At 47.9% G+C, this 23,691-nt stretch overlaps 1 protein-coding gene across 2 annotated transcripts in view; it reads left to right on the top strand.

Annotated features, from left to right (window-relative positions):
* Positions 1–23,691, top strand: part of ADD2 (adducin 2) — a 115,880-nt gene that overhangs the window by 84,379 nt on the left and 7,810 nt on the right. For both annotated transcript variants that reach the window (XM_021087396.1, XM_021087397.1), the window contains exons 9-15: positions 920–1,018; positions 6,414–6,590; positions 12,598–12,855; positions 14,263–14,382; positions 15,594–15,683; positions 17,555–17,702; positions 19,121–19,246. In XM_021087396.1, coding sequence (XP_020943055.1) covers positions 920–1,018; positions 6,414–6,590; positions 12,598–12,855; positions 14,263–14,382; positions 15,594–15,683; positions 17,555–17,702; positions 19,121–19,246 — 1,018 coding nt within the window. The remainder of the gene's footprint in view (positions 1–919; positions 1,019–6,413; positions 6,591–12,597; positions 12,856–14,262; positions 14,383–15,593; positions 15,684–17,554; positions 17,703–19,120; positions 19,247–23,691) is intronic.

A 23,691-nucleotide genomic window follows, 5' to 3' on the forward strand; every position in this document is an offset into this window, starting at 1 on the left:
CTTTCATGGAACTGTTGGATCTCAGAGTTGCCAGGGCGCCTCCCTGAGATTGTGGGGAGGAAACTTGAGGATCACAGAGGTGACCGGACTCGCTGGTTTCTGAAGGGCTACCTCGAGAGCCCCCGTCCCCTCCTGCCCCTCCCACCATGGCTTTGACTCCTAAGTCCACTAACTCACAGCAGGCAAGAGATAGCTTTTGAGCTTGCACCCTCGTGTTAGACAGCGAATAATTTCATTCACTTTAACACAAACATTAGGTTTTTTTGACTTCTAAGCTCTTTGGGGCATTGGAAAACCCAGGCTTGCCCAAAGAAATCCACCAAGCTCTTTAGTCTGTTTTAAAATGCATCTTCAATTTCTTAAGATGGATGCTTTAAACATTCTTTAGATGTTAAAACTCATGGGGTGGGGAGCATTGGGCGTTTGGATAGGGAGAATGAGTACGGAATGAGGTGGGGATCCCATAGGATTCCCCATCCCGTAGGATAGGATTTGGAAACTGAGCTGAATAAAATGAACATTCTCTTCCTCTTCACTAAGGTTTAGAAGACTTAAACTTTTGTCGTTGTTGGAGTTCCCGTCGTTGGCGCAGTGGTTAACGAATCCGACTAGGAACCATGAGGTCGCGGTTTCGATTCCTGGCCTTGCTCAGTGGGTTAAGGATCCGGTGTTGCCGTGAGCTGTGGTGTAGGTTGCAGACGCGGCTCGGATCCCGCGTTGCTGTGGCTCTGGCGTAGGCCGGTGGCTACAGCTGTGATTGGACCCCTAGCCTGGGAACCTCCATATGCCGCGGGAGCAGCCCAAGAAATGGCAAAAAGACCAAAAAAAAAAAAAAGTTTTGTCGTTGTTTTTAACATGTATTCAAACACTTTGATTTCCGACGTATTAAAGTTTTAATTGGCTGTTTGCTCCTCTCCAGATCCTGGTGCTAAGAAACCATGGAGTGGTTGCTCTGGGTGACACCGTGGAGGAGGCGTTTTATAAGGTCTTCCACCTGCAGGCTGCGTGTGAGATCCAGGTGAGCAAGTTCCTCTGGGGTGTGGGCCAAGGAGGGGCTCAAGTGGGGGCTTGTGGGCAAAGGTCGGGGTTCAGGGAGAACTTTGAGCTTAGCCCTCTAAAAGCCTCACGCTCTTTCTCTGCCTTGACATCAGCTTATTCTTCTCAAGTTTCATACTTAGAATCAGTTCTGTAGCTTTAAAAACTTGTATCACCGTTGTCTCATGGGGCACACCCAATGTTTGGGGATCAGTGCTCAGGATGGGGAGCTCATCAGCAGGAAGGGGGAGGAACCGAACTTACCATGCTCCTGTGTTAACTGGGTGTTTCCGTTACATCTAGCTGTGCCCCATAGACACCCCACAGATAGGTCTTTTCTTTGTTTGAAGGAGGGTAGTTTGCATAGATCATGAACATGGTCAAGTCCAGAAAGAGATGTGGAGAGTAAGCCAAGGTAGAGGATTGAGAGGCAGGACTGATACAAGGGAAGCCCCAAGGTGATGTCCAGGGAGCCCATTAGAATTCTCCTAACCAGTAAAGGATGAGATGGAGGGAGGGTGGGGCGTGTCAGCGGTCGTGGACCCCTAGACAAGTTGGTGGAGAAGCAATGGGAAAATATACATCCCGTGTTTTCATCAGATAACAAGGTGGTGTTGGATAAGCCAAGCACATGCTCCTTTCAGTGCGGCAAGCCGTCGGGGGGAGGAGGGGGCCTTGCAGCCTGACTGGGCGCCATCCTTCCCAGCCCCAGGCTGTGTGCCCTTGGGTCGGGGCCTTGTCCTCCACAAGCCTCCACATCCTCCACTGCAGACACGGGTTTATAGAGCCCTTGTGAGGATGGCCTTTCAGACTCAGAGAGGTGTTGCTGATGGTATTTTTAGGACTCAGTTGACAGAAGGGGAGGCCGGATGAGTCAGCTCTCTGCAGGGCCCTCTTGGTGTCCCGCCTGCCCTCTCCTGGCTGGTCTGGGCAGAGCAGCGCCCCAAGGAAGCCGGTCTGCCCTCCTCTTGGGCCTTATGGGGGAAGAATGGGATCACGGCATCACTGGTGGAGGCTATACACGCGGTGCTTTTCTCAGTGGTTTATAAGGAATATGTTGAGAGTTCGGGGATGAAGAGGTGTTAGAGGGAGTGATGTGAGATACTCCCCCTACCCCTCCTCCCCCATCCGATGATCCTGGCCCTGAACTCTGACCCCTGACTGCTGTTAGAACCTGGCAGAACCTCTGATATGCCCGCTTTCCCTTCTCCACATCTGAACTCTGAGGAGCTCCCCATCGTTATCCTGAAGAAGAGGCTTCCATGAGAACACAGCTCATGAAAAAGGCTTATCCCTTTGCAAAGATAGCCCAGCCCTAAAAATGAATGGACACAGGTGCCCAAGTGTCTCTCCCAACACACCCAGTGAAATATACCTCCCATCAGCTCCAGATCCCCAGAAATGGCCACTGCAATTTAACCAAAGGGAGGATGGGCATCTAGCAGCTGGGGACATGAAAGGGCAGAGCTGCCAGCCAGAGGCCCAGCTGCTCCTCTTGGCCCTGCCTGCTGTCACTGTCTTTTCAGTCAGGACTGGTTTGATGTGACCTTTTAAAAGTGCATCGGGTGATGAGGGCAGGTAACCCCCAGAAAAGCTCCAGTGGCTTTGTTCACTTGGTGGAGCCGCAAGGCTTCCAGAGGGAGAAAAGGAGCTGAAAGGTGTGGAAGAAAAACAGGAGCGATTCGATCGAGGATGTGGGTGGATTAAGCCCTGGAGAAGCCCAGGTACCAGCAGCCTGCAGATGCTGTTGGGATTGCAGCTCCTGGAAGGGTCGTTTCTGGTCGAATGTCCAGCACTGAAGTTCTGTAACCATCGTAGGACTAGTTTTCTGCCTCAGTGTCCTTGGCAAATGAGCAAATGTGTCTGTGGTCATTTCAGTAGTTCAAGGCTAAGAGCTTGTTCCATTCTCCTGGGGACCATATTCTCTTTGCTCCCCATCAGTTTGGGGTTCCAGGAAACTGGGTCATCCTCAGCCGAGAGAGGCAGCTCTCTGCTCTGTTATAGGCAGATGGGAAGAAGCTCAGGCAATTTCCCAGCTGCTGCCCATCGCCATGGAAACAGACAGGGGAAGAGGGAGGTGGAAGGAGACAGCTCTTACAAGGATATGGGCAGTTCTCGCCTCCTCCATGAATGACCAGGCCCCAGCAATAGCCATTGCTTCTCAGCCTTTCATGGAAAAACCTTGGAATTTGTTTATCATAAAGATTTGTACCCACCAGGTGCTATTCTAAGTGCTTTACAAGTATTACCTTAAATAATCCTCATGAGGTAGATGCTACTATGTTCATTTTACAGCTGAGAAAACTGAGGCACAGAGAGGGTAAATAGCTGCTCAAAGTCACACAGCTAGTAAGTGGCAGAGCCAGGATCCAAACCCAGGCAGTCTGATACCCGAGTCCATATTCTTAACACCACATTGCACTGCTTCTCAGAGCCGCAAGGTTGGTGGGAAAGGTCAGAAGGGAGGCTGGAATCTCTCCCTCAGAGAGCTGGCACCTCGAGTCAGGGTGTCAGGGACCTAGGCTGAAGCCCTGTGTCTTGGTCAGTCCGGGATGAACTAGGTAAATGATCAATCAGCTGGGATTCACTACTTATGAGAGCTCTGTTATAGGCAGATGGGAGCATGTTCCTACACTCTCAGCCTCAATGCTGGGGGGGAAGAACTTTCAGTAGTTCAAGGCTAAGAGGGCAGAACTGGGACCCTCTGCTGAATGGGCCTAATAAAAAGTAACTTTCAACTCAATGTAGTCTGTATCAATTCACTGTAACCCTTCTACATTTGGAGGAAGCAGTACACTAGGCTGCCTTCCCACGCCCCTGGAGCCGACCACCTTCTAGGAATATTAGACACAGACTTTTACTTTTGGTAGGAGGATGGAATAAATGGCCTCTAAGGTCTCTATGTTTGCAGAGTGTAGAATCACCTTTTTCAGATAAAAATGGAGGCCTCCATTGGACACATGTCTTGGATGAAGAGGGCACGGAAAATGTTTGTCCTCGTTTGTCCCTTTTCACAGAGTGATGGGAGTCACCTTGGAAAGGCTGCCTGGCTGACCTCCAGGAAGTCTCATAGGGGCCAGGTGTTAACACTGGTGAATTAAACACACTCTGGAGTGTGTTCAGGATCCTTGTGGGTTCATAGGCCTGTGTTTGTCAGCAAGCTAAATTGGATTCTTTCGTTTTCAGTAAAACAATAACTGGCACAAAAACTGGAACACTGAAAGTTTATATAACCAGAGCAGTTCCTCTGTAATACGCAGGGCTACATGGATATCAAATATTAAATCAAAATGCTAGTGCCTTCTTAAAAAATTAAAGTGTAGTTGATTTATAATGCTGTGCCAGTTTCTGCTATACAGCAAAGTGACTCAGTCATAGATATATATACACATATGTGTATATACACACATTATTTTAAAATTTTTTTATTTCTTAAAAAAATATTTTCTATCAAGGTCTACCCCAGGAGATTGGATTGAGTTCCCTGTGCTATACAGTAGGACTTTGTTGTTTATCCATTTTAAATGGAATAGTTTTCACCTACTAACCCCAAACTCAGTCCATCCCATTTCTTCCCTCTCCCCCTTAGCAACCACAAGTCTGTTTTCCATGTCTGTGAGTCTGTTTCTCTTTTGCAGATAGGTTCATTTGTGCCATATTTTAGATTCCACATGTAAGTGATATCATATGATATTTGTCTTTCTTTTTCTGACTTACTTCACTTAATATGAGAATCTCTAGTTGCATCTGTGTTGCTGTAAATGGCATTATTTCATTATTTTTTATGGCTAAGTAGTATTCCATTATACATATACCACATCTTAATTCATTCATCTGTTGATGGACATTTAGTTATTTCCATGTCTTGGCTAATATGAGTAGGGCTGCTATGAACATAAGGGTGCATGTACCTTTTTGAATTATAGTTTTGTCTAGATATATCCCAGAAGTGGGATTGCTGGGTCATATGCTAATTTTATTTTGAGTTTTCTGAGGAACCTCTGTGGTAGTACCAATTTACATTCCCACCAACAGTGTAGGAGGGTTCCCGCACCCTCTCCAGCATTTGTTATTTGTAAACATGTTAATGGTAGCCATTCTGACCTGCGTGAAGTGGCGCCTCACTGTAATTATGATGTGCATTTCTCTAATAATTAGTGATGTGGAGAGAATGCTGGTGTCTTGATGTGAAGCACAAAACACTGACTCTACAATACTTGGAAATCACCATCTCTCTCCATATCTGGGCCTACCCAGAAGCCAAATCATAACCAGTTTATATCTGAGTGGTGGGCACAGGGAGTAAATTGAATATACTTTCAGATGAGCGTAAATTAAAAAATGAGATGAGTTGGATGAAGAGTTTTTAGGATCATTCTAAAATCGTCTGCTTTATTCATACACCTCCTGCCCTAAAACTCAAAGTCCATTGCCTGTAACCACCTGTGTTGTCCCCTTCCCATGGAGCCTTGACAGCGGGGCAGATGCTCCAAGTCTGTTTCTGAAAGCGTCCTAACCCTATGTAGTGCATGGCTACGATGTCAGCATTTAATCCGTCTCTTTTTTCTGGTCTTCCGTGACTGGCTAACCCATCACAGAGGATCGGCTTCCTTTAGACTGACTCATTCAGCCCAATGGGCAACACTCATGTTTTACTGCCCTAGAAGCCAGTTTATTTCTTTCAAGCCAGTTTCTTTCTTTCTTTCTTTTTATTTATTTATTTATTTTTTTATTTTATTTTCCCACTGTACAGCAAGGGGATCACGTTATCCTTACATGTATACATTACATTTACATTTTTTCCCCACCCTTTGTTCTGTTGCAACATGAGTATCTAGACAAAATTCTCAATTTCTTTCTTTTTTTTAAAGGAGAGATATTTCAATCACATAGAAAAGTGCAGAGAATAATATAATACACCTCCACTACCCACCAGATTTAACAGAGATCAACGGCCTTTTTCTCTTGAAGAAGTAAAATATCACAGACAAGAATTAAAGTCCCCTTTTCTTGTCTTCCCTCCTTTCCCAGAATAATCATGTTCTGAGATTGGCCTGTGTTCCAGGTGACTTTTCAGTCCTCCGTATTGTTTTATTTTTAAGGTTTAACACCTGCTATGTCCTCCTGAGAGCTAACATTAGGAAAGAAACCACAAATACCTCTTTCCCTGGAAGTGGGCATGTGCCCTACAAGTTTGGAGTGGCTCTCCTCTGGAAGGAAGAAGCCAAATCCAGCTCTGTTTTCCAGACATTTCTGTTTCCAATCTTCCCAGACCCCCACTCTCTGTTACACCCAGGAGCGCAGGTGCATGCACAGGCGTGTCTGTGTACACTGGCACACGTGTGTGTGAGCTGAGGGCTCTCTGTTCTTTGCCACAGGTGTCTGCTCTGTCCAGCGCGGGGGGCGTGGAGAACCTCATCCTTCTGGAGCAGGAGAAGCACCGGCCGCATGAGGTGGGCTCCGTGCAGTGGGCAGGGAGCACCTTTGGGCCCATGCAGAAGAGCCGGCTGGGTGAGCACGAGTTTGAGGCCCTCATGAGGATGCTGGACAACCTGGTGAGTCTCGTGCCCCTCTCCTTTCAGGACAGTCCTTAGTGGCTTAGCCTCCCCCAAACCAGCAGGAGGCATTAGGTGGGCATGAGAACTGCCAGCATCACAGATAAGTTGTTAAAGCCCCTCGATTGGCAACTTGACTTGGAAGTTGTGGTCAGTCGAATAATAATAGTTGGGTTTTCTCAAACGATGGCCTTCACCACCCCTTTCTAAGGGCTGTGGATGTCACTGTACCTGCAGGGTGCTCTCTGGAGAATAGGTAGAAAGGAATTGGTTGGCATAAGAGGTGGTCACCCAGTAAAAATCAGGACCACAGAGCCTCTCACATTGAGGCTTGGTTTGCTCCTCCTTTGTTTTTAGTCCTGCCTTTCTAATCTCATGATTTTAATGCAGAAAACACCTAATCCACTAATTTCCTTATTCCTGGTGAGCAGCATTATAGCAATATCTTATTCATCCTAATAAATGAATCAATCAGGTAAGGAGTCACCCGGTATGTGTCTAAGAGTGGGCTTTAAAGAATACAAAAGGAGAGTGTTCATTGTGGCTCAATGGGTTACAAACCTGACTAGTATCCGTGAAGACTCAGATTCGATTCCTGGCCTTGCTCAGTGGGTTAAGGATCTGGCATCGCCCGTGAGCTGTGGTGTAGGTCGTAGACACAGCTCAGATCCCACATTGCTGTGGCTGTGGTGTAGGCCAGCAGCTGCGGCTCCAATTTGATCCCTAGCCTGGGAACCTCCATATGCTACCAGTGTGGTCCTAAAAAGCAGGGGCAGGGAGAACAATACAAAAGAATGATAAGATAGCCTTCCTTCTGGAGCTAACTGTTTTCGTTGATGATATGCAACATAAATGGGAGACAATTCAAGAATAAGAGGAAAGCATATACAATGAGGAGCTAATGCAGGAAGAGGCTATGACCTCTTAGATTGTGCAGAAAAGGAAGCCGAAAGCTAGCTTTGTAACATTTCTGTATCATTTCTCCCTGCCCCCTCACTGCTATTACCTTGGCCCCTTTCTTTATTGTGTTCAGGTCATTGCAATAATGAATCCTTTTTCTCTTGCCTCCAGTTCCTCTAAATCAGCTCCACTTTATTACCAGGCTGACCACAAAGGTCACTTTATCCTGGTGAAAGGTACAATTCACAAGGAAAATAAACTCCTGTTAACATTTGTGGGTTTAGTAATCTGTGCCTAAAGAAAGCAGCAGTACCAAATGGTTTTGTGCAGAAAGTCTTTCAGACCTTGAAGAAAGACTATTTTTATGCTATTTAAACTGTTGCAGAGAAGAGTCAAGAAGGAAACCAGGCCATAACCATTATACCGCATTCAGACTCATCTCACTTTGAGTTGATGAAAAATGCCGCATAAGAACCAGCAAATAGTACCCAGCAGAACATTAGGATAATAATACACAATAACCAAGTGAGGGCTCGTTCCTAGTATTCAAGGGTGGTTTAATATGATAAACCTTTTAAACGTATTTCATGATATCCATGAGCCAAAGGATAAAAACCTTCTGATCACTTAAGATCAAAAGGTATTTGGGGGAGTTCCCGTCGTGGCGCAGTGGTTAACGAATCCGACTAGGATCCATGAGGTTGCGGGTTCGGTCCCTGCCCTTGCTCAGTGGGTTAACGATCCGGCGTTGCCGTGAGCTGTGGTGTAGGTTGCAGACGCGGCTCGGATCCCGCGTTGCTGTGGCTCTGGCGTAGGCCGGTGGCTACAGCTCCGATTAGACCCCTAGCCTGGGAACCTCCATATGCCGCGGGAGCGGCCCAAGAAATAGCAACAACAACAACAACAACAAAAGAAAGACAAAAGACAAAAAAAAAAAAAAAAAAAAAAAAAAAAGGTATTTGGTAAAATTTTAATATTTATTTATAAACATAATACGTGTTAAGCAGGACAGGAGGCCACACATTTAACTTGATGAAAAATTTTTTTTTCTCAAAACAAGCACTGGTATCTTTGTGAAACACTAGGAAAATTTCCATTAAATTTTGAAACAAAACAATAATCCTGTTCTCAACATTATTATTTAATATTATTCTAGAATAATATTGGCACTCAATCCAAGGCAGTGAGACATAAAAATGAGAGTCAGAGGGAGGTCCCATTGTGGCTCAGCGGAAACAAATCCGACTAGTATCCATGAGGATGTGGGTTCAATCCCTGCCCTCGCTCAGCGGGTTAAGGATCCAGCGTTGCTCTGGCTGTGGTGTAGGCTGGCAGCTATAGCTCTGATTCGACCCCTAGCCTGGGAACTTCTGTATGCTGCAGGTGTGGCCTCAAAAAAATTTTTTTTTAATTTAATAAAGAGGCATTAAAGAATACTGCAAAAGAAACAAAATTACTCTTCTTTATAGTTAGTATGGTTACATGACTCTAAAGTTCAAAAGAGTCTACTGAAAAAAATTAGAAATAATGAGTGCATTTTAAGGTGGGCAATTATGAAAGTGCATACAAAAACTAGGAGCTTTTTGGTATCTTAACATATAGTATAATAATGTATTTGAAAACATAATAATGAGAGAAAATAATCCTCTTTGAAAATGCAGCAATATCATAAAACTTTAAGAAGAAACCAGTTAAAGAAAACTGTAAAACTTTACCAGTAGACATCAGAAAAAACCTGAAGTCATAATTTATTCTTGGTTAAAAACCTCAATAGGGTAAAGAGGTTACTTTTCCAAATGAATCCATAAACTTCAATGTAATTTCCTCCAAGGGGAGGGAGGGTATAAGGCTTAGCAGAATGTTCTGTCAAGTGAAACTCAGACTGGCTCAGAAATCCTATAAAAAGGAGAGTGATTACCACCACATGGCAAAGCATGATAAGGCTTTAGTAACTAAATGAAAGAGCACTAGTCCAGAACACATGGGCAAATTGATGCTACAGCTTAGGGGATCCAGAAATAGCTCCCAAATACATGAGATGTTAACACAGAATAAACAGCCATCTTATAAATCTGTGGGGAGAAGATAAACTATAAGCCATTTGAGAAATAAAACTAAAGTGAATTGCTGCCTTATTCCTTTCAACAAGATAAAACCTTGAATTATCAAAAGTTTAAACATGAAAATTAAGTGCATATTTAAAAACATACATTAATATTTTTGATGCCCTTGTGTTGGGAAAGACCTTCTCAAGCATGGCAGGAAAGTCTGAAATTATGCTGACAAATGTTGACAGATATGATTACATTAAAATTCATAATTGGCATTTAAATAAACTACTCCACCCAGCCTAAACAAAGCTAAAAGACAAAAATATTTGCAGCATCTCTGATGGTCAAAGGAGTCATATCCTTAGTGTAAAAAGAGATGCTATAAATCATTATGGAAAAGCTAAACATCACAATAGAAAAATTAACTGAGGAGTTCCCGTCGTGGCGCAGTGGTTAGCGAATCCGACTAGGAACCATGAGGTTGCGGGTTCGGTCCCTGCCCTTGCTCAGTGGGTTAACGATCCGGCGTTGCCGTGAGCTGTGGTGTAGGTTGCAGATGCGGCTCAGATCCCGCGTTGCTGTGGCTCTGGCGTAGGCCGGTGGCTACAGCTCCGATTCAACCCCTAGCCTGGGAACCTCCATGTGCCGCGGGAACGGCCCAAGAAATAACAACAACAACAAAAAAGACAAAAGACAAAAAAAAAATAAAAAGAAAAGAAAAATGAACTGAAAACCCAGTTTACAAAATTAGAAATTCAAGTAGCCATTAAATGTAATTAAAAATATCCATTCTTACTGCTAATCTAAAAAAATACAAAACAAAACTAGAGGATTTTGCTTTTAACCCATCTGATTGCCAAGGATTTTTTTTTAAAACCTCTACAAATTCAGGGTGGGAAAAGGAGACCAGAACTGGAAACTCAAGCAAAAATGGCAAAAGTGTAAATTGAATCAGTGTTTGGGGAAGATAAATACATGAAAACTTATACTGTATACCCTTTGACCCAGTAATTTCCATTACTCTGCATTTAGGTCAAGGAATCATTTAATTGCTTAAAGAAAAATATGTTAAAGATACTCATTTCAGTGTGGCTTATGACATTTTGAAAATAACAAAGTGCCACCGATAATTGTCAGACAAATTATGACATGTCCATTCATGGGCACTTTATGCTGTTGTTTAAAGGTTGCTGTGTATTTGTAGGTTCAGTAACGTGAAAAAAAAATCTGTAAGACACGTGGATGAGCTAGAATAGCAGCTTATAAAGCTGATTATGTAGCATTATTTACAACAGCCAAGGTACAGAAGCAACCGAAGTGTCCATCAATGGAGGAATGGAAAAAGAAAATGTGGTATTTATATATGGTAGAATACTATTCAGCCATAAAAAAGAAGGAAGTCTTACCATTTGCAACAAGTTGGATATGCAACTTGAGGGCATTATGCTAAGTGAGATTAAGTCAGACAAGAAAGGCAATGTATGATATCACTGATATGTGGAATCTAAAAAAATCAAAAACCAAAAAGACCCAACAAACCTAAACTCAGAGATACAAAAAACAGATTGGTGGCTGTCAGGTGGGGGTGAAGGGGAGAGAAATGAGTGAAAGGGCCAAAAGGGCCAAAAACACACTTCCAGATATAAAATAAATAATCCTAGGGATGTAATGTACAGCATGGTAACTATAGTTATTAACACTATATTGTAGATTTAAAAGTCGCTCAGAGAGTAGATCTTAAAAGTTCTCATCACTGAAAATAAATTTGTAGCTATGTAAGATGATGGATGTTAACTACACTCATGGTGATCATTTTGCAATACATACAAATATTGAATCATTATGTTGTATACCTGAAACTAATGTAATGTTACATGTCAGTTATACCTCTTTCTTTTTTTTTTTTTTTTTTTTTTTTGGCTTTCTAGGGCCACACTCGCAGCATATGGACGTTCCCAGACTAGGGGTCTAATCAGAGCTACAGCTGCCAGCCTACGCCACAGCTACCGCCACACGGAATCCCAACCCGTGTCTGCGACCTACACCACAGCTCATGGCAACGCCAGATCCTTAACCTACTGAGACCAGGAATTGAATCCACATCCTCATGGATCCTAGTCAGATTCATTAACTGCTGAGCCATGAAGGGAATTCCCTATAAGCCAATTTTTTAAAAAGCTGCTTATGTGATACAGTCGTATTTATAAACTGTTTTATATATTCTACATATATATTACACATTAATTACATAGTCTATATATTTACATACATATGTATATGTACACTGTAAAGATTTTAGTGGTTGTCTGTGGGGATGCAGTTTTGCATAAAGCCCACTTTTTCCTTATGTTTTTTTCATTTTGCTTAATTTTTCTACCTGGCTCTGTACTTTCTTTATAATCCACTTGCTTTTTAAATGCCACTTTAATTTTTTATAAGATGACAGACCACGCTGAGAATTGCTCTAGCAGCTCTAATCAAGATTCCTGAATGTATATTCTCACTGAATAACAGTCCACCTTTGAGAGACATGGTCTTGCTTGGGGATGGGACATCCTTGAGTCAGATTCAGGGTTCCAACAGTGAAATAGTCAAGAAGCTTCAGAGCCAAAGAAGGGAGGCTGCCTGTTGGAGTCAGCTGGGCAGCTTTTTACCATCCTGTAGCCCAGATCGTACCACTGTCCAATGAAATGGGCAGCTCTGAGGTGGGCCCCGGGCCGCTGCATTTTTAAGGTGTGATTCTGATGTGTGACCAGGGCTGAGAACTGCAGGACCAGAGGAAAAGCTGGAGCTCTGCCTGGTCCATGGGGTTCTGGGGGCTTTCTCATCCCTGATCAGAGGGCTGGTTGGGGTTGGGGAGGGGCAGGGCAGGGGGACCAAGACAGGAAACAATTCTGAAATACCCCAGAGGTGCTGCAGGGCCTGGATGGTGTTTTGGAGACTTTGGGTTAAACTGAGTCCCGAAGCTGGAAGGGGGTAAAGTGGGTGGATGGGTGAGCAGGCACGTGACCGACCATGCTCCCCACCTTAAGTGGTTCTATTTCTGTCCTTTTCAGGGTTACAGAACAGGCTACCCCTACCGCTACCCCTTAGTGCAAGAGAAAACCAAACACAAGAGTGAGGTGGAGATTCCAGCCACAGTCACAGCCTTCGTGTTCGAGGAGGACGGCGCCCCGGTGCCCGCCCTGCGGCAACACGCACAGAAGCAGCAGAAGGAGAAGACCCGCTGGCTCAACACGCCCAACACCTACCTGCGGGTCAACGTGGCCGACGAGGTCCAGAGGAGCATGGGCAGCCCCCGGCCCAAGACCACGGTGAGGAAGGCAGAGGGGGCAGCGCTGCGGAGATGAGGGTGGCTGAAGAGTGGAGCCAGGCATGAGCAGCTTTAAAAGGGGAACAGGGAGTTCCCGTTGTGGCGCAGCACAAACGAACCCGACTAGTATCCGTGAGGATGCAGGTTTGGTCCCTGGCCTTGCTTAGTGGGCGAAGGATCCGGCATTGCTGTGAGCTGTGGTGTAGGTTGCAAATGTGTCTTAGATCCTGCATTGCTGTGGCTGGTGGTGTAGGCTGGCAGCTGCAGCTTCCATTCGACCCCCTAGTCTGAGTGCAAACTTCTATGTACCTCGGGTGCGGCCCTAAAAAGAAAAAAGAAAAAAAGAAAAGGGGAACAGGACAGACCTCCCCTGGGCCCCCGTTGGGACGATTTCCCCTTTGGGCTTCCCGCTGGGCATCTGGGAGCAGTTGCTTGTGCCCACAGAGCAGATCACCTGTTCCTTGCACCCTCTATGCTGAGTTTTCGGGTGCAGAGGGAGGCTGGACCGGGCCACTCCTAGCAGCACGAAAGCATTTTGCTCCCACATTCGGGAAGGGGCTTCTGGGAAGTTCAAAGCATGTCCAGCTGATGCAGACCCAGGAGGTGGGTGAAATATGTGTTTCTATGACACTGTCCTTTCCCTTTGGAACCCTCTTCCCTAGAGAGGTGCTTGCTTTATTTTTTTATTTTTATTGTTTGTCTTTTGTCTTTTTAGGGCCGCATCCATGGCATATGGAGGTTCCCAGGCTAGGGGTCTAATCAGAGCTGTAGCCGCTGGCCTCTGCACAGCCACAACAATGCCAGATCTGAGCCGCATCTGCGACCTACACCATAGCTCACAGCAATGCTGGATCTTTAACCCACTGAGCAAGGCCAGAGATCGAACCAGCAACCTCATGGTTCCTAGTCGGATTCACTTCTGCTGCGCCACCACAGGAACTCCGAGAGGAGCTTGCTTTAGACCTTAGTCTAAGAGACTTGCCAAGAGACTGAGTTTTAACGAATTTTATGCTCTTTTCCTCTCTCTCCCTCATACATACACCCTGACACTTAATTTTATTTTCACTAACAAAGTAGCTGGCAGCCAGCTAGATTAGCTCTTCCACAAGATCATCTAATACTCAAAGGCAGTGGCTGCCTGTCTGTCAAAGCTGGTCACCAGAGCTCTGTTCCTCCTCTTAAGTGGACTTTATGGCCATTGCTCTGGGGCCTTTGTCTGCTGGTCATTTGCTGCCCATCTCTGCTCTGGGAGACAGACATTGAAGAGGCCCAAGAGGAGGGAGTGTGTCTGTCCAGGCTTACTGGCCTTTGTGCAGGCTGGTCAGCCCGGATCTCATGGGGTGGACCCCTGGGTTGGACGGTGGGCTCTATGCCCTCGCCTTACCCACCCTGCCTTGTGTGTGTTCAGTGGATGAAGGCTGACGAGGTGGAGAAATCCAGCAGTGGCATGCCCATACGGATCGAAAACCCAAACCAATTTGTGCCTCTCTATACCGACCCCCAAGAAGTGCTGGACATGCGCAACAAGGTAAGACAGGAGCTAATTGTTTCCCAACTCGTTTCTCTCAGGCCTCTGGGGAGGGGATTCCAGAGGATGCTGCTGACTTCCCAACATCCCAGATGCCTCTCACAGGAAAGAAACTACCATTTATTGGCCATGTTCCAGGGACGGTGCTAAGTGCTGTGCTTACACAGTCCTGTATAACCCTCTTTTTTACTTATTTATTTTTTTTATTAAAGTATGGTTGAGTTATCATGTGCCAATTTCTGCTATACAGCAAAGTGACCCAACCGTATATATACACACATTCCTTTTCTTCTATTATCTTCCATCACATCTATCCCAAGAGATTGGATATAGTTCCCTGGCTATGCAGCAGGACCTCATTGCTTATCCATTCTAGATGGAAGAGTTTGCATCTCTTAACCCCAAACTCCCCGTCCCTCCCTCTTGACAACCACACGTCTGTTCTCTGTGTCTGCGAGTCTGTTTCTGTTTTGTAGATAGGTTCATTTGTGTCATATTTTAGATTCTACATAAAGTGATGTCTTACGATATTTGTCTTTCTCTTTCTGACTTACTTCACTTAGTATGAGAATCTCTGGTTGCATCTGTATAACCCTCTTACTAGAGAGGTGCTCGCTTTAGACATTAGATGTGTCTCCGAGACCTGCCCCCAAATTGATTTTTTACACATTTTCTGCTATTTCCTTTTGGCTCATTTTCAAGATTCCAAAATCCTTTATTTCTTCACCTTTGCTTTACAGTTCACTCATTTGTATTTCTGTTACTTTAAAACCTAAAGTAACAGACCCCCTGCAATAGGTCAGATATGCCCACGGAATGGTGTTTTGATGTGGCGTCCTTTGAAATGCAGATTCGTGGGTCACCCCATCCCTCCTCCCCATGCGACTGAGAGTCAATCCATGTAGGGTGGCCCCAGGAATCTGTAGCTTAAATTCCTCAGGGGGGCTTCACAGGGATATTAAACATTGAGCTTCTCCCTCTAGACTCCACTCTGCCGTGTCTCACTCTTCACCTCTGACAGTTTCCTCAGAGTTAATGAGGCTCTGGTGTTTTACAGAAACGACTCATTCTCTCTGGATCAGCCGTGGAGACTGTCTCAGACTGACGTGCTGTGTTAGAATCAGAGGCTCCCCCACCACTGGGCGACCCTCCCTAACGCCACCCCCACCCCCTGGACAGCCAACTCACCCTTGCCACCCCTTTCCACACAGATTCGAGAACAAAACCGGCAGGATGTGAAGTCGGCAGGGCCTCAGTCCCAGCTCCTGGCCAGTGTCATCGCTGAGAAGAGCCGAAGCCCGGTACAGCAGATGCCGCCCCCGTCTGGAGGGGAAGCGTGTGCGCCTTCTGGGTCTGCTGTGCCCAGGGCTAGGCAGCAGGACCCCTGAGCCCTCCTGCCCACCTTCCTCTGGGATCTGGGGCGCTGGTGCTTTTGCTGCAAAATGGATGCTGTGAGGACTGTGGGGACAGAGTTGAATCGCCCCCTGTGGGCAGCGGTCAGGAAAGAGCAGCCCAACCTAGGAGTGATGCAACTTCCAAGCTTCCCGCTGCCCCCGACTCCTGCCCCTGGAACTCCCCTCAATCAGTGTCCCACCAAGTGGGCCCACAGGAGTGCAGCTGCAGCTCCAGGCTGCCTGGCCTCTTTGCGGGAGCTGGCATCATTGGGTCACAGCTCTGGGAAGATGCCCACGTGCTCGCAGAGGGGAGGCTTGCATATTAGGACTGATGCTCCTACAGGATGGGAAGGGGCAGGTAGCAGCCCGCAAGGACGCACATAGAGTTAGGAAATACAAAGTTGTTTTCATGCTTGAGATAGAACGGTGTCTGTCTGGTGCTTAGCTAAAGGGGTAAAGATCAGGATTCCGGCTTGTTTTAGGATTCTGGCTCATGCTGGGAGTCACCGCTGCTCATTGCGAGGGAGCAATGGCGGGTCTGGGAACCCCTCCTCTCTGCAGAGCAAAGTGAGGTGATGTCAGGATTTCAGGTCAGGTTGGCAGCCCACGAGGGAATCCCCTGGTGGGGGGGGAAAGGGCCACCCCACCCCACCCCACCTCAGCCAAGAGGAGGAATATCACATGTACTCCAGGGTCCAGGATAGAAATGCCCCGTGATGGTGGGAGGAGGTGAGAGTTGGATACAACACGGCAAAACACTGCCGTTTATACCAAGCGCTCTCCTTGGAGTCCCTCTCCTTGGGCTCCTGGTCTTGGACTCTCTTTTGAACCCCATGATTCCTGGAAGTTATCTCAGGGCTGCCCCTCTTCTGGAAGGAGCCCATAGGCTCAGAAGGTCCCATGGGCCAGAGACAGATGGCCTGGGGTGCGTGGCATGGGCCAGCTGCCCAGGCTCACTTCCCCCAGGGTTCTCTATCTTTGGCTCCTCCTCGGCTTCAGAGTGCTGCATTCCCAAAGGCCAAGATGAGGATGCTGAGTTAGGAGAAAGGATTCTGGCATCTGAACTTTTGTCCCTATCCTAAGCTAGAGGGGTCAGAGAATTCCCAAAGCTGACACAAGGCCCAGCTCGTGGGCTCCCCAGAGCCAGGGGCTCCCCAGAGGTGGAAAAACACAGTGGTTTTGCCAGTGTTCCCACAGGAACTTGCAGAACAGGCTTGGTGAAATCCCAGATTTAGGACCATGGCCCCTTGTATTTTATGACTGTGTGCAAAACAGGGCTAACCGTTTGGACTGAGAACTCCAAAGCCTCTGTGTGTTTTGCATATGACTTACTGCAGTGTGCTGTGGCTTGTGCTCCTGGTGGGGGATCGGGGGGCACCGGGTGGGGAGCATGAAGCTGGCTGAGCCAAGGCTTTGCTTGCTGGGTTGCGGCTGACCGACTGTGCGCCCCTGGCTGTATTTGCATAGTAACGGCTTGCAAGCATCCACAGGAGAGACTGCAATAAAGGTGTGTCTGCCTTCTGCTTGGGAGCATCCTCTGATTTTATTTCCGGGGCAGAGGGGGGATGCAGTTGCCAGGAATCTCAGTCTGGGGGTGAGGTAGCCTTGGGAAGGTGTGACCAACCCCTACCCTGAGGCCCTGAGCTATTTCCAAGGAGCTGCATGCCACGCTGTCCCTAGCAAGACCGCTGGCAGCCGCATGAGTCTGAAAGGAAGCTCGGGCCGGGGCCCCCAACAGCAGTGTTCAGAGGGCGACATACTCTGTGGTTAATTTTCAGTCTACAGAGAGCCAGCTGATGTCGCAGGGCCAGGCGGATACCAAAGACGAGTCTGAGGAGACAGTGCCCAACCCCTTCAGCCAACTCACGGACCAGGAGCTGGAGGAGTACAAGAAAGAGGTGGAGAGGAAGAAGCTAGAACTCGATGGTACATAACCCCAGGTTGCCCTGGGGCTCAGGACCTCTGGGTGGCGGAGGGGAGAACTGGGGGCCCTTACCACCCCACCAGCAGCCCGGCCCCCATTCCTGCCTGCCCACCTGCCAGGGCCCCCAGGGCTCAATCTAGCCTTGGCTTGCTTTCATTTCCAATCTTCCTTTGCTTCGTTCTCTCTGTCTCTTCTCTGTCATGCCCTCAATTTGACCTTCCTGCCCATCGCCAAATAATATTCTTATAATCATAATCCCATTAATCACCATAATGCCCCTCGTGGCTGACACAGTGCTGCCATGACCCCACTGACCCTTGGGAATAAGGAGTTAATCCGTGTGGAGCGCTTAGAATAGTGTCTGTAAATGTGGCATAGGCGGTAAACACCAGGCAGATGTCAGCGATCATCATATGGTCACTACACTAGTGATGATGATGATGATGATGATTTTGGCTGCACTTGCTGCCCTTGGACGTTCCTGGGCCAGGGATTGAACCTGCCAAGGCCAGATCCTTAACCAGATCGGCCACCAGGGAACTCGCTAGTAATCATTATCATTCATGATCTATCAGATTTCATATAAACTTCTTAGCCTGGCAGTCAGAACTCTCCACCAGCTGAGTCCTTTATTTCGGAATCTCCGTCAAGCCCATCTCTCCATTGCTGACTTCTGAATAGTGGTGCTTCTCATAGCTTGTATGCCCTTGTTCGTTTATGCCTTGGCCCCTGCCTGGCAGAGTGTCTTTTCTTGGCTAGCCTGATTCAATATTACCTGCACTTCGGGCTCCATGGCAACCCCCTACCTCCTCCAGCCCGGAAGCCCTTTCTGGCCCTCGCCTTGAGCTGTCCCTTCTCCTTGCTTCAAGTGCCCTGGGGGGCTGAGACACAGAATCCAGCTCTTGGTTTTGCCCATCAGGCAAGGCTTCCATTCCCTTAGGAATTCCCTCAGGAACTCACCCTTTCCACTCCACTTGGACTCAGCCACCTTCCTAGGCACCAAGCAGGCACTAGAAGAACCCCTGCCAGTCTGCTTGGCGTCCTCAGGTGCCAATCGAAAAAGTAGGTAGGAAAATCTGGTGTTTTCTGTCACCAGGGAGTGTTTGGACTGAACATGCAAATAAACTAAAGAATAAAGGAGCTCCATGCAAACAAATTGTGGGCAGCAGATCTCCTGCCATCTTGCTGCCCCCATCAGGGCTAACAAGAGTCCATCTAAGGATGTACTTTGATGGAAGAAGAACTTGACTCTGACTCCTCCCATTTGCCTCCCCCAGGATATAGCAGAATTGTTTTTTGTTTGTTTGTTTGTTTTTTCAAGTTAGGGGACGCAACTAACGCCAGCCTGGTGAGCACTCCCCCTCCCTGCCCATCCTCCTCCGCCTGACCTCTGTCCTGAGGCGGTTTTCTGTATTTCCAGGAGAGAAAGAACCAGCCGTGGAGGAGCCTGGCTCACCTGGAAAGTCCGCACCTGCTTCCCCAGCTCAGAGTCCAGCCAAGTCAGAGACGAAGAGCCCCGTGGGCTCTCCCTCCAAGTCTGTGGACGGTGAGTCTGAGTCGAGCTGAGCAGCTAGTGGGGCGGCTGGGGTGGGGGCAAGACACATCCATAGGCCGGGAAAGGGCCCTGCCTTTCAACAGGTGTTGCCCTCCTATCGGAAACTCTCTCCCCTCTGCTACTTCTAGGGAACCTGAAGTAGGGGTGACCAATTTTAAGCTTGTTCCAATCACAGTTGTGATAAGGTGATTTAAGCCCGCTCTAAGCCATGCTGAATAAGTTAATGATGGACCCCATAGCCTCCTCTTCTCTAAGTCAGACCAGGTGGGCTGACAAGCCTTTCTAGATGCACCAGCCCGGTGCTCAGACTTTAAGGTGCACCGGGATCACCTAGGGATCTTGTTAAAACTGTTAAAATGAAGATGCACTAGGTCGGGAGTGGGACCTGAGATGCTTCATTGCCAGCCAGCCCCCAGCTGAGACTGGTAATGTCATTCTCAACCTCGACTGCACACGGAAGTCACTGGGCAGCTCTGCCGTTCCTGACACTGGCCTGGGTCCCACCCCAGTGGTTCTGGGTTCACGGGCGGGAGTGGGGGTGGGGGAGTGCAGCCCGGAGTCGTCAGAGCTCTCTGGGTGAAAACAATGCGTAGCCCAGGTTGAAAACCACTTCATTAGATCCTAGTTTAGAGACGTGAGTTCTAGGGCCAACACAACTGCTGACTAGTAATAACTCAGCTGCTGATTTTAGAAAATCAGATCAGCTCCATGCCTCAGTTTCCTCATCTATCAAATGGGGCTACTGATATTTCCCCTTTTCAAGGTTCTTATACATTTAAGGGGAATTGTAGATGAGAACATACTCAGAAAGAGTAAAAAGCGTGATTTAAATATAAGATCTAATTATGCTTATGATTAATAACATACATGGGGGATAATGATATTATAGTCCGTACCTCGTAGACCATGAAATCAGTGTTTTTACTGAGCTCCTAGAATCACTCTGGGGCATGAACACCCGTCCCAAGGTCCCTGGGCCCTCATCAGGGAGGGCTGGAGAGTACCAGCTGGGTGGCCTGTGGGACCGTCCCCTTCCTGGGTAGAATGGCCACATGTGGATGCTGCTCGAATCCCCCAACCCTTGAGCTGCCCCTGTCAGTGAATTGCTGCCTTGAGCCCAGGCCCAGCGTGGCCAGAGGAGGCTGTGCCATGACTGTGTTCATCAGTTCTCACTGTGGTCTTGTCAGCCTGTCTCCACAATGTCTTCCTTTCTCTCCCCATTGTGCCTTCATCAGAGGAGTTCCCTCTGATTCTGAGTACTTGTCTCTGTATGCAGTACAGGGAGGCTGTTTACTAGCACCCCGACACTGGCAATGGCAGCGGTGAGGGAAGACTGTTTCCATGGAAATACATTTCTCTCCAATGTTTTCTTGCAAGCCACAACCCTGCCTTCAGGAGGTTTCCTGACTATACACATCATGACCAGGAGTTCCCGCTGTGGCTCAGTGGGTTAAGAACCCAGCATAGTATCCAGGAGGATGCGGGTTCCATCCCTGGCCTCACTCAATGGGTTAAGGATCCGGTGTTGCTCTGAGCTGTAGTGTAGGTCGCAGACACAGCTCGGATCTGGCATGGCTGTAGCTGTGGCATAGGCTGGCAGCTGCAGTTTGGATGCAACCCTAGCCTGGGAACTTCCATATGCGGCGGGTATAGCCATAAAAAGGAACAAATAAATAAATGTCATGACCAAGTCCACTTGTGCTACATGTGGACTAGACATCCCTCTAGCAGAGACACACATAGGAAGCACTTATGCTCAAACACACTCTCCTACTCGCCTCCCAAGAGCAACAAGCCCCCACAGCAACACCAGATCTGAGCTGCATTTGTAACCTACACCATAGCTCATGGCAATGCTGGATGCTTAACCCACTGAGTAAGGCCAGGGATTGAACCCACATTTTCATGGCTACTAGTTGGGTTTGTTACTGCTGAGCCACCACAGGAACTCCTGCTAGGGTTGTCTTAATTCTCCAGCCTGAGTCTGGTTCAGTGGCACTTCTTCTGCATTGAATTGGTTCCTCTGAGTCAGAGAGCCAGCCCAGATCCAGGGTGGGAGGGAACCATACCCCAAGGGTGGGGTCTTAAAAAAAAATAGACACATGCAAGTATAAGGTTCATATATTAGTAGTAGGTGTAGAGAAGGGCAGGCTCATTGTCAGTTGTCAAGGGAGGCTTGAACCAGACCTTGGGGAAAGACATGCTTGGACTGGCAGACAAGAGGAGAGGGAGGAATGTTGGAGGATTGAGAGGCAAGTGTTTGGAGGCCGAGGGATAGTGAGAAATCCAGTCTGAGAGGTAAGTATGCAAACAAGCTCAGCATCTCCCTACCAAGGCACCTGCCTTCCTCCTCCAGCCTCTGCAAGCCTTTCGGCTCTTTGCAACCCTGGCTGCCGAGTCCAGCCTTGCTCCAGATCACCCATGCTCCCTATTCCCTCTCCCCTTCCCCCTGTTTCCTGGCTACCATCCTTGGATGAATCCCCCCATTTTCCAGCCTCTGCTCCACTCCACCCACCTGCACACCTGTCTCCTACTCCACGTGCCCCATCCAGGAGAGAAAGCCAGTGGTTCTTCTTAGGGGATGCTAGAGGGTGAGTTCCCATCTGCCCCAGCTCCTGGGGCCCTGCCCAGCCTGGTCTTCAAATAGCTGAAGACCAGTGTGATCCTGACCTTTGCTGTCCTGGGCTGTTACTGGAGGAAGGATCTGGCCCTTCAGAGCTGGCCTTGATACTTTCCAGGGGCCCGATGAGTGTTTCTTTCTAGAGCCCTGTCCTGCTGCCCCTTCTCTTGGCCAACCACGCTCTCCAGGGGCCTCTGCCCCTCTAGCTAAGGACATGGTGACCTCTGTTTGGAACCTGACTCCTCTAAGATCCGTGGTGCCTCCCAGCCCTACTTTCCATTCACAGGGTGGGAGCTCTCCGAGGTGCTGGCGGTGCCCTTGGTGTGACCTTGTTTTCTGGATGGTGAGAAGAACGCTGGGTGGGAGCTCCTAAACCAAGACACAGCAGGGGCTGAGGTGGGGGGGTGAGGCTGACAGGGCGGGTGTGGGTGAAGGGCACGGATGAAGGGCGCTGTTGGGGCAAACCTACATATCACTGCCTGGGCAGGTAATGGCACCTGGATAGAAAGGGGGAGCCCTCCAATCCACAATTGCGTTCATGGAGCTAGAAGGCAGGTAGCGAAACTTCTGAGAGGGTGAGACTTGAAAAACATGTCCATATGGGAGTTCCCGTCGTGGCTTAGTGGTTAACGAACCCGACTAGCATCCATGAGGACGTGGGTTCGATCCCTGGCCTTGCTCAGTGGGTCAAGGATCCAGCATTGCCGTGAGCTGTGGTGTAGGTTGTAGATGTGGTTCAGATCCCATGTTGCTGTGGCTGTGGTATAGCCCGGCAGCCACAGCTCCGACTAGACCCCTAGCCTGGGAACCTCCATATGCCACAGGTGCGGCCCTAAAAAAGACAAGAAGACGAAACAAAAAAAATGTCTGTGTGGGTCATCCAAGTGAAGGAGGCTGAGTGTGGGAACAGGGGACTAGGTGCAGGAGACAGAGGCCAGCTCCCAGGGCTGCTGTTTGTTTTCATGACTGAGTCCAGTTAGCCTAGAAGGCTCAGGATGGGACAGACAAGAAAGAAGGTGATGTATGGTGTTGGCTCAGTGAGAATAAAACCATTCACACGTTCATGAGTTTGCTTATGCATTCAACCATTTGCAGATTCCACAACTTTTTTTTTTTTTTTTTTTTTTTTTTTTTTTTGCCTTTTCTAGGCCGCAGTACGGCATGTGGATGTTCCCAGGCTAGGGGTCGAATCGGAGCTGTAGCTGCCGACCTACACCACTGCCACAGTAACACCAGATCTGAGCCGCATCTGCGACCTACACCACAGCTCACGGCAATGCTGGATCCTTAACCCACTGAGCAAGGGCAGGGATCGAACCTGCAACCTCATGGTTCCTGGTTGGATTCGTTAACCCCTGAGCCATGACAGGAACTCCTTTTTTTTTTTTTTTTTTTTTTGAGTAACTCCTATGAGCTAGTCACATAGATAATTAGACACAGTCTCACCAACTTATTGCCGTTTTGAGGGGAGGGATGGGCATAAAAAAGGTGTGATTGTTTTGCAGTTGCTGTGATGGACATTTTTGTAGTGGGGATGGAAAGGAAGGAGTGACAGATAATCTAGAAGCAAGGATGGGATCAGGAAAGAGACACAGAGAAAAGATAGGAGGGCCTTCCAGACAGAGGGAAAGAGGCTGGGCGGAGTCCAGGGACCAGGGGGTTGACGAGGCCAAATAGCAGGTGACGAGAGGAGAGGAGATGGGGTCAGGGAGAAGGTTGTGTCTGGACCACATTCAAGAGTGTTTCCAGTGATGCCCATGGGAGCGCATGGTGGGAGGGAGGGCAGTAAGGGCCAGAGGAGTCAAGGGCATTCGAG

The sequence above is a fragment of the Sus scrofa genome, chromosome 3, assembly GCF_000003025.6.
Source record: "Sus scrofa isolate TJ Tabasco breed Duroc chromosome 3, Sscrofa11.1, whole genome shotgun sequence".
Classification (NCBI taxonomy): domain Eukaryota; kingdom Metazoa; phylum Chordata; class Mammalia; order Artiodactyla; family Suidae; genus Sus; species Sus scrofa.